Source organism: Eptatretus burgeri, chromosome 9 (genome assembly GCF_056783735.1).
Source record: "Eptatretus burgeri isolate ZD-2024b chromosome 9, Ebu_testis_v1, whole genome shotgun sequence".
Taxonomy (NCBI): Eukaryota; Metazoa; Chordata; class Myxini; order Myxiniformes; family Myxinidae; genus Eptatretus; species Eptatretus burgeri.
Genome location: NC_140969.1, coordinates 78,126,654 through 78,138,144, shown reverse-complemented (window position 1 = coordinate 78,138,144; position 11,491 = coordinate 78,126,654). Strand labels below are relative to the sequence as shown.

General features: G+C 43.9%; 1 protein-coding gene across 4 annotated transcripts in view; it reads left to right on the top strand.

Annotated features, from left to right (window-relative positions):
- LOC147020412 (adhesion G protein-coupled receptor B3-like) overlaps positions 1-11,491 on the top strand; it is a 713,921-nt gene that overhangs the window by 644,742 nt on the left and 57,688 nt on the right. For all 4 annotated transcript variants that reach the window (XM_085895732.1, XM_085895730.1, XM_085895731.1 and 1 more), the window contains 2 exons: positions 6,109-6,194; positions 8,220-8,312. In XM_085895732.1, coding sequence (XP_085751858.1) covers positions 6,109-6,194; positions 8,220-8,312 — 179 coding nt within the window. The remainder of the gene's footprint in view (positions 1-6,108; positions 6,195-8,219; positions 8,313-11,491) is intronic.

Sequence of the window (11,491 nt, the reverse complement as noted above, 5' to 3'; positions counted from 1 at the left end):
ACAGGTACCGGCAGCGCCACACCCCATTATCTAGTGAATCCATGACTCCCCAGGCCTGACCCAGACGTCTATTGACCTCTGACTCACAGCCAGCAGAGACATGAATATCACTGCCAAGGAAAGTGAAACTCTCCACGACCTTAACATCTTCACCACAAGCCGGCACAGACAGGACAGCAGCATCTAAGATGTCATTGAAAGTCTGGATCTTAGTTTTGACCCAGGAAACCCGTAATACCAGTGGCTCTGACTCCTGATTCAGCACCTCGAGCGCCCGCAAAAGGATATCTAAAGTCTCCGCAAAGATGACCGCATCATCTGCGAAATCAAGGTCAGAGATCTTGACATACCCAAACGATTCACCGCAGCTTGATCTCCCCGACATCCTCCCTAGAATCCAGTTCAAACAAGTGTGGAAAAGTGTGGGGGCGAGTATACACCCTGATGAACTCCAGTAACAACTGGAAATATGTCAGAGATGGAACCACCATATCTCACAGCACTCTGAGTACCAGAGTAGAGTTCAGACATCAGATCGATCAGTTTTGGTGGCACCCCACGAAGACCAGGAATCCTACAGAGGGCATCACGATTCACTGAATCGAACACTTTACAGAGATCAACATAGGCTGCAAGCAGCCCCTGCCGAAACTCTCGTCTGCGTTCGGTGAGGACCCGAAGAGCTAGGATACAGTCAATCATTGACCTCTTTGGTGTAAAGCCTGACTGCTCTGGACGCTGGTGCTCAAGCACATGGTGGCGGACCCAATCAATAATTATCCGAGCAAAGACCTTGCCCGGCACTGAGAGCAGCATCACCCTCAGTAGTTGTTGCAGTCTTGGCGATCACCCTTCCCTTTCCAGGGAGGGACAACATGGCCCCTATTCCAGTCAGTTGGGATGATGCCTGTGTTCCAGCCAGAACACAGAACTGCATGCAAAAACACAAGTGCAGCATTTCCACCAGCCTTGAGAAGTTCAGCATGGATGCCACAGATCCCTGCAGATTTACCCCGTTTCAACCGGTTCACTGCAGCCCGTGTTTCCACAAGCGAAGGTGGACCACAGTTGATTGGAGGGTCAGCAACAGGGATTGTAACACCCCTGACGTCCAACTCGACAGCTGGTGGATCAGCCTGGTACAACCGCTCAAAGTAACTGGCCCAGCGGTCCTTCACTTTGGAATCCTCTGTCAAGAGCCTACCACCCTCTGTTCTAACGGCAGTACACCTCGGGATGGGCTTGGATGAACGCAATGCGCGAATTCCCCTGTAAGCGGGACGAGAATCACTTGACCACAGATGTTGCTCTACCCCCTCACAGATTCCTCGCACATAGGCCTCCTTGTCCACCCTTAGCGCACTAACAGTTTTACGCCTCAGCTCCCTGAACAGCTCAGCTCTGCCATTCAGCCTGGCCCTGCGACTTTGGTCAATGGTATCCAGTGTTCCTTGAGACAAAATTCTTCTTTGCCCTACCGTGAGTTCCAAGACATCCACCCGCAACATCAACGACAGTGGTCTTGAAGGCACTCCACAACTCTTCAGGACCTCCCAAAGCACCCAGACCTCCCAAATTTCTACTCAGCTTGTTCGCAAACTCCTCAGCGACCCTCTCCTCCTTGAGCTTCCCAACATCCAGCCGAGGCTGGGATGGTACCATTCTCCTGGATTTAAGGTGCACCTTCAGAGTTGCTACAACAAGCCTGTGGTCAGTATTGAGGAACTCACCACTCCAGTAGACCCTGTCTTCTGGATCATCCTCCATTGACCATCAACGTAGACATGGTCAATCTCCTTTGCCACACCACCAGCATTGGAATACCAAGTCCAGCGATGAGCTTGTGGGCGCTGAAGCCATGAACCGGCCACCCTAAGTCCATGACTTCTGGCATAGTCAATGAACTTAGTGCTATTCTGGTTCATAGTTCCTGACCCATGGGGACCAACACACATCTCATAACCATTCCTCTCATTTCCAGTCGATGCAATGAAATCCCCCAAGACTAGAAGTGTATCTCCTCTGGGGCACTGATCAACCACAGACTCGAGCATGACATAGAATGTGTCCTTCACAGTGAGATCACTCGCTCAGTCGGAGCAGAGACAGAGACCAGGGAAATGACACCGAAGGAGTGACGAATCCTTTGTCTCCTAATACGCTCGTTGACCAGTGTTACCTCAATCATCATTGGAGTCAGCTTATTGGACACAGCTACAGCAACTCCTTGGGAATGGTAACCATCAGAGCGACCAGACCAATAGTAGGTGTAACCACCCACCATGATCTCGCCGCAATCCGGTCTCTGAACCTCAGAGAGTGCTGCAATACCGATGTCCAAACGCTTGAGCGCAGATGATAAGAGACAGGTGATCATCCTCTCTTAGGGATAGGATATTCCAGGCACCCACCCGAAGGGACCGCCTCAGGTTAACCCAAGGAGACCGTCGTCTGGAAGACGACACCTCTGCACCACTCCGACACACTCTCCCGCAATCTGACCCGGGAATGTTACCCTGTGGTTTCCCTCCCATCATCAAAGATTGGGGGTCCCGAAGGCTTTGCCCCAGTCCCGTCATCCGGTGAGCTGCCCTGCAAAGTGGGTTTTCAGATTTCTTTGCGTTTTTGTGTTTTGAGGAATTAAGGGTTTGACGGTGACCAGAGTGCAAATCCTGCCACCAACCTCCTAATAAGAAGTAACGCAACTGCAGGAGGACGTCCGCAGACACAGTTGGGCACTAGATATGGATGGCCGTTGGCTCACAAGGAGCTCCTCTGTCCTTTGACAGGTTTTCTTTTTAATCCTGCTGGGTGTCCATATCCAAACACCCTCCTCACCAAAAAACCTGGTGGGGGAGACGGTTTAGTCGCCGACAACCCGACCATGGAACAAGTTAGTTCAGGTTTACATGGTACCTGTAGCAAGTCACAGATCTAATCTGGCCTGACCTGACTGAAAGGGATGGTGCAGCCTCAAAACCAGCCATTAGTTGAACCACGGCTTTCACATGCAAGCATGGAAACGGCAGTAAAACGATGATGATGATGATGATGATGAGGTGAGCAGGTGTGGTGTGTGTGTGTGTGTGTGTGTGTGTGTGTGTGTGTGTGTGTGTGTGTGTGTGTGTGTGTGTGTGTGTGTGTGTGTGTGTGTGTGTGTGTGTGTGTGTGTGTGTGAGCGCGCGCGTGTGCGTGCGCGCATAGCATTTTGAGGTGGTGTGCTTGCAATCTGGTGAATGGGTATGCTGATGTGTATGTTAAGTTTCGTGGTGATTTATGCAACCCATGTTGGTGTTGTCTGCTTACCTTTTTTGTCTTTTTCGACTTTGCACCATTTAATTATTTACACATTTATTACCAGATTGTTTTGTGTTAGGATGTCAGTTGTTTGACAAATTAGTTTGCCTGCTTGGCTTATCACATCCATTGTCTCGAGCACCAATCGCCAATGTTTTTTTTCTGTCTGAAGCCTAATATGCAGGTTCCACCCAGGTTATATTCATGTCTAGATTATACATAATGCCCTGCAAGCGCTGACTGTCCTTTCCAACCGAACTGCTTTATCCTTTTATATTCATACAATCTTAATGTCAATTTTTTCTCAGTTTCCCCAACATTTGCTTTCCCACAATCCTTGCAGATGGCATTAGAACCACCTCCAATGTATCACCTATTGGTATCTGGTCTTTGAGTTTAGTAACAACTCGTAACCCTGCAAATAGTGCACAGTGGCTTAGAAGCTACTCTAATTTCTACATTTCGCATTGTTTCAACCATTCTTTCTGAGAGATCTGGTCATAAGGCAAATCACACTGCCAGTCATATCCAACTCTCTGTGTTTTGAAATATTAGGTCTCTTCAATCCAGGTATATTTTAATGGTGTGGGTTGCTTTCCTGTACAGAGATGGAGGTAAAACAAGTACAAAATATATTACAGAACAATAGTTATGATCGGAGCTTACTTATTTAATTTTATAAACCTCGTATTGCAAAACGCAAGGAGTTAGACATGATTGAGATCACTGTTCTATCTTATTACCCAGACCTCTTGGAAATAATCAGCAAAATCATATGAGGTGCATAAATTGAAGTGACTGAGAAGCCAATGCACACCATCAGCAGTGTTATTACCAAATTAAAAGACCAATTCCAATTGGTGATAAATTGGGGTCATATAGAGACCTGTAAAGATTGTCATTAAGCCCATATTGGTGACACTGGGAGAAATTTTGAAATTCATATTGGACTCGCATAAAAAGGGGAATTTGTTTGGGTCGGACAGGACAGTTAGCTATCTCAGACTATTATGTTCAGACTGGTCATTTAATGAACTCGGCGTCACACGGAAGATGCATCAAAGATTGGTGCTTCAGGTTTGGTATGCAATTGGCCAAGAAGGTGATATAACTCATCAACAACTGACATCCCAAGACAATACAATCCACTAATAAATGTGTCAAGAATCAGCGATGCGGCAAAACGGAAAGGATAAAAAAATGACTCAGTGGTACAATCGTTGGAGTGTCCACTCTGAGTCTGGGAGGTCAGAGAGCCAAACCAGTGTCACAGCAAAGACTTCAAAAATGGTATGTGCTGCTTATTCCCTTGACGTTCATTATTTAAAAGGTTAAGAGCATGGACAATTCCGATAGGTTGACATCAAAGGGGATGAGGAAATTCCTCCTGAGGAAATGCCCCGCTGGGTGCAGTGAGAAAGGCAGCACCATTGTTGTGAGGTTGCTGGTACCAGAGTGCCAAGGGAAGTGACGAAACCTCCCCCCCAAACTCAGTGGCTGTTTTTGTCTCCTCTCACAGTCCTGTCTTGTGTCTTGTGTCTTTGTCCTTTGTCCATATGTGTAAGATGTGTGTTTGCCAGCTCCACCACAAGCCTGAGATCATATTAAAAATAAAAAAGGAAGGTAAGCAGCTAATACCAACATGGCATGCATACACCACCACAAATGACCAGGCCATGTCAGTGCACTGCTTCACCATGCAATCCAGACAAAATGCTCCACAAAGCCCTGAATACTCGTCCAAAACCACACCCGCTCACATACAAAGCACACAACAAGCTTTCCAGGACATTCTACCTTTACACCAAACCAGAGAACCTGAAAAGCTGGAACGTGGAAGTATATAAGCAGTGAAATGCTTGGCTAACTGCTCACATACATCCATATAATACTAGATTACACCAGTTCCAACGTCAAAAGGCAAAGAATCCCAATAATGATGGTGTGGTTTATCCCGGCACACTAAAAAAAATCCATGCTTTTGCACGTGGCTTGAATTTAGTTGCAAATCCGACATAAAAATTGCTGTTGCCTGGAACTGGAGTTTTTGGCTTGAGGAAGTCTGCTGGACCATGAATGAAATGTTTATTGAGGGTACGTCTTCTCTTTCTTAGTTGCAACTTTACGGCGTGGGGTTTCACTCAATTTGTTCATTGGCTGTGCCTTTTCTGCGAGAATAGATAATCTTAACTGCATTAATATAATATTAATGTGTGTGTGTGTGTGTGTGTGTGTGTGTGTGTGTGTGTGTGTGTGTGTGTGTGCGTGCGCGTGCACGCGTGCACGCGCACGCGCACACATTTCAAACACGGCCAGACATACAGGCAGGTTTTTTTGACACTGTCAGAGATGTACGCATAACATCTTCGACATCTATATAACAGGCAAACCAGTGATAAAAAAAGTTCCAAACAAAACTTATGCTTCCACAAACACTCTCACAGTTATTGCTGGTGCCAGATGAACAAGTCAGCAGATATGATTCGATGAAACTTTATATGTCTTACATTTTATCTCATCAGAAGCCACAGACAGACTTCTTTCTCGACATATCTCTCACCATTGCAACTCCGTTTCCCTCCCTTCCCAAAAATAATTGACATAATTTTACTCTCCTGATTGAGATGTCTAATCATTTCATGGATTGTCTTTGTGGGCAGCATTGTGATGTCAATTGTGTTAAAAAAATAATTTTTCTTTCTTTTATGTTTCCATAAAACTAAAATATTTTATTTTTTACTATGACAACATTCATATTTTTATGAATTGTTTTGCTCCCATGCAGTAAAACGTGCACTTGTGGTCCCTCAGGTGAACATGGGGATCTGCATTCTGGTATTCAATAAGCTCGTTTCAAAAGAAGGAATTCATGACAAGAAATTGAAGCATCACACTGGGTAAGCCACTTCAGTATTTCTTAAAGGACACATATTTAAGAGTTATTTTCGAGCAAGTTTGGTGAGGAATCAGAAGAGTAAAGCACAGAATTGCCTCAAGCCTTGTCATTATATGACAAGTTGACTTGCAAGCCACATCCACCATGGTCATGATTATGAAAGTGGAATTTTTTAAAGCAATACATTCGCTCACCCAGCACTCTCTTAGATAAGTTCATAATGACTTTTTCTCTTTTTTTTGTAATACCCCACGTTTTATTAACCTCCACCATCTTCGAAGATGGATGGAGGTTACTGTTTTCACCCCCTTTCTGTTTGTTTGTTATTTTGCCAAAACAAAGTTTTTGCAAGATGTGTTATCCAGCTTGTATGTTTTATTTATTTATTTATTTTTTTTGTTTTGTTTGTCTGTAATCACGTATAAAAAATTCTGCAGAGCACAGTTATCATTGGAAATTTTTGTAACTTCGCATATCAGAGGCCTATAGAGGTCCCTTTCAGTGCACAAAATTTTGAAGGTCAAGGTCAAAGGTCAAATCAGGGGAAATCAAGGGAATCAAACTTTGTCGCAAATCAGGGGAGTCGACGAAACCCTTATTTTTTGAGTAATTTTGATCGGATCGTCTTCAAACTTCATGGGAATATAGTTCATGGTCTGGCGCTCAGCTGATTAATTTTGGTGGCGATTGGCCTTCACCTTCATGGTTAGCGCCTTAGGTCAAACATATTTGACCCCAAGGTCAAATTTTCAAGTTTTCGGAACCATATCGTGTAGTACCTCAAATTGAACACCTCGATGAGTGCTTTCTAGATATGTCAACCTTGAGACATTATGACGTCATTTGGTGACGTTATGAGGCAAACGCATATTTTTCATGGTTACTCTGTAGAACGATTCTCATCGGAATCTCTCGTAGGCAGATATTCCTCAAGGAGTCGCTCCTGGTGGATAGCAGCCCTGTTCACCTCAGTGTGACCTTAAAGAAGTCACACGTGGTCACCTTTTGGCAAGATACGGGTCACCCTGCGGGTGACATTGGTTTTCTGTTTGTTTGTTTGTTTGTTTGTGACCATTATTACGGAAAAACTCTCCTCGACGGATTTCGACGAAACTTGGTGGGGGGGTTAGGTATGGTCCAAGGATCATGCCATTAAATTTTGGACTTGGTCCCCCCCCAAAAAAAAAAAACTTGTTAGAGAATTTTTTTTTTTTGCATTTCTACATGTTTAAAGTGATTTCCAAACCCCCCCCCCAAAAAATTTTTTTTTTACCCCCCCCCCAAAAGAGAATTTTTTTTTTTTGCATTTCTACATGTTTTAAGTGATTTCCAACCCCCCCAAAAAAAATTAGAGAATTTTTTTTTGCATTTCTACATGTTTTAAGTGATTTCCCAACCCTCCCCCAAAAAATTGTTACCCCCCCCCCAAAAATAGAGAAATTTTTTGTTTTTGCATTTCTACATGTTTTAAGTGATTTCCAACCCCCCCAAAAAAAAATTGTTAGATAAAAATTTTTTTTCTGCATTTCTACATATTTTAAGTGATTTCCAACCACCCCCCCCCCCAAAAAAAAATAGTTTGAGAAAAAAAATTTCTGTATTTTTACATGTTTTAAGTGATTTCCAACCCCCCCCCAAAAAATTGTTACTCCCCCCAAAAAAGAACAAAAATTTTTTTGCATTTCTACATGTTTTCAGTGATTTCCAACCCCCCCCCAAAAAAAAAAATTGGTAGAGAGAAACAAAAATTTTGCAACTTTTTTTTCAACAAAATTTCGATTTTTTTTTTTTTGCATTTTTACATGTTTTAAGTGATTTCCAACCCCCCCCCAAAAATGTTGGAGAAAAGAACTATAACTCTGTCAGCACTGTTGACATATTTAATGAATAAGATATAAGGTTCACTTGAGTGACCCAGCAGTATTGGCGTCGGAGGTTTTGCACTCTCCCGAGTGCTCCCCCTCTAGTTTTTACTTTGGCACTCGATATTTCTCATGCTTCTTTTATTGTTGCCCTTTCTCTGCAGACCAGTTCCTCTGCCACATGCTAAACTCAAATGCTCCAAGTGTGGCATTGTTTCCGGTAACGCCCTCTCCGCCTCAACAACTAGCAATGCAATGTGAGTCTGGCATCGCTTGCTCAAGGGATTGTGGTTACACAAGTTATATTTTCTTTTTTTACATTACAGTTTTGCGATCGGTGTTGATCACATCCGCTTCATTTATTTTTGCTCGCATTGATGCATTATTGCACATACATATTAGACAATTTGCATGAAAGGTAAAATTAAAAAATAAATCTGTGGTTTGTTATGTAGAAGATAAAGTCAAGCTTATAAAACAAAATTCTGGAATTCAAATTCAGAGAGACAATAGTGCAGATGTACTCCATTCACATTTTTTCTCAAACTGACTCGAGCGCAGACGGCCAACGGTTTTGCTTTTGAATTCGCTGAGGAATATTCCCCCTTGTTGGTCCAAATTATGATGGGAGTGAAATTTGGATATATTTTCCGGTAAAGCAAAGGGAGTAATCTAATAAATAAATATCATGTTCTGTCTGTCTGTTTGTTTGTCTGTCTCTCTGTGTGTAACACCAATCATGCAACAACTCCTGGGGAAATTTCCACCAAACTTGGCACATGGACCAAGTCGACCTTGTGGTGAACATGGGCTACTTCGTTTCATATGTAGTCACGGGGGTTCAGGATGGAAGGTCAACAAAAATTCTCTCTGTAAATGTGTATCATGTACCACCACCTGATGGTGGTGGCAGAAGGTATTACAAGTCATCTGTGGAGATAACTTAGAGTTTTTGCACTGTACATGTCCCCAGAGAGTGGAAAGCCCCAAAGCCAACCTCCACTAATCAGGGGAGGCAGGGTAAGGAGGGGGGAGTGCAGAGGGAGGGCAAGAGAGGTTGTGGGAGTGCTGAGGGAGAAGGGGTGGGAGGAGGCAGGGGTGAGAGGAAGGGAAGGGATTGGAGGAGGGAGGGGAACGGGCAGGAGGAGGGAGGGGAAGGGGCGGGAGGAAGGACCCAGCATTTCCTGGAAACGCCAGCCACCCCTGCTAGTATAAAATAAATGAGGAATCGATTCACTAAACAAATTCTGGAGTAATGTAAACTCCCCTTAAAATGGCAAAAAACTTGATTCCATTTCAATGTTTAATTGTTCTTCCTCAATAGGAATTGTGGAAGAGGTTTGAGTTTCAAGGAGCATTCTTAATTTTACCTCAAAAGTGGCAGCTATGGTTGTGATAATGGTTGTTAACTTCAGGGTTCACTGGAAACTGCTTTGTGAATAATGGTAATCAGTCATCAAAACAATGCTGTGGCATTAATGTGGTGATCGTGAGGGTCCATATTCCTGATCTTGCCATTGATGGCATGTTTTTTTCAGATATAAATTGACCAAATTGCCACTTCCAATTTGTGGAGGAGTAAAAAAAAACTTCTATTGAGGTCTTTTCAGTTTGTGTGCATCACTGTCTTTCTTCAGTGAATGTTTTGGTGTTCATTTCAATTTCCTTGAGGACATTAACGTTCAACCACAAAGTGGAGAATGACATCCCAAACAGGCCATGCAAACCAAGAAAGACAGTTTGGTTAACCCCTGTAGAAATATCTCAAATGAACTGCTCGGACATTTCCAACAATGTGCAAGCAACATGACAATTATGAGACTTGCTCAGTTTTTAAAATATTTTGGAAATGAAACCATTAATACTCCTACCTTTCGGCAGATTTAACCCACGACCTCTAAGATATCAACAGCTAAATGTCTTTACAACTTGTACACCACCTTACTCAATTTATATTACTGGGTTCATTTTTACTTTGTGTGTTACATGGAAGAGGGAGGAGGGGATCCATAGCTAAAATGTCTTAAGAATAATATGGACCGTGTGATCAAGCAGGTTATATTTACCCTGGTGTTAGATAGTGGTGGAAGTAAATCATATGGTTAAACATGCAGCTCTGAGGCAGTAAGTGTAAACTTAAAAGCAGATTCTGGTAAAATTGTTGTGTTAAACCTCCTGCAACAGGTGAGACCAGGTGGAGGATTTGTGGCACCAAGCAAGGCACAAAAAAGAGCTTCAATCAATCAATTTCGATTTTATTCAATTTAAACAAAGATGTGACAAAAGTCCGAAGACTTAAAAGTCCAGTTTAAAATGTAAAAAAGAAAAAATACAAAGATATTGTTGTGGGCCAGGGGTCGGGTGAGACAACCACCGGGGGGGGAGCTATCTCGGGTTCCCAACAGACTCCCCGGAATTGCAGTCTGTCGCACACGGATAAATCGCAAACCGACCGTGAACGCCAAAATCTCAACCACGTGACCTAGGGTGTTCCCGTCTATGGGTTAATCGGATTACCTAATTAATCACATGACCTAATTACCAGGGGACATGCCCTCAGTACACCTTGTCCGAACCAGATCACTTTACCGGATCAGATGCAGCCGAGCGACACTGCCAAGGATGTACTGGCTAAAAGGAACGGATCGTTGGGAATAAAGTCCCGGCTAAGTGATGAAACGGACCATGCTGGATCCATGAAAGAACGGACAAAAACGAGCTGGGAACATTTATACAAAGGATTTATTTATTACAGGCAGGCAAGGAAAGATATGAGGCACAGTGAATGTTGTTTATTGTTGTCTGCAGCAAGAATAGGAAGAAATGTGAGAGGTGCGGCAATACACGAGCAACTTACAAAAGCAGACACAGAGCAGAGTTATCCAGATATAATTATTGTGCAATCTTAACTGAAGCGAGGACAGGCACCAGGACACACACACACACGGATGAAGGGGAATTGATGAAGAGAAAAAGAAGAGGAGATGAGGATAACGGTCTCTCAATACCTTGCACGATTGCCCGACCGCGCCACCAGTACATTTTGGGGGGGATGCTCCACTGGGCGATGCCTCCCTGACAGCTGCTGTCACATCGTCTCTTGCTTCGTTGCACTCATGCAGCTAGCATCGGTCCACAGAATGAGACGCGACCGTCGGGTGTGAAGGGAGGAACTTGGGTGGAGTCAGACGCCAATAGGTGGAGAGAGGCAGAGTCCGAAGCAAGTGGGGGGAGAAGGGCGGCGTGGTGGTGAAGAAGGCATAGTCAGCAGGCGAAATGGTAAAGAAGGGCGGAGCCAGCAGTTGAATCGGTAGGTTGGCGATCCCAAGCCAGACAGAACGAGGCAACAGGACTGAAGACAGGAACGATGGGCAGAAACCATGAGTAGGAATAACGAGCAGGAACGACAAACAGGAACGATAGACTAGTGGCTCCG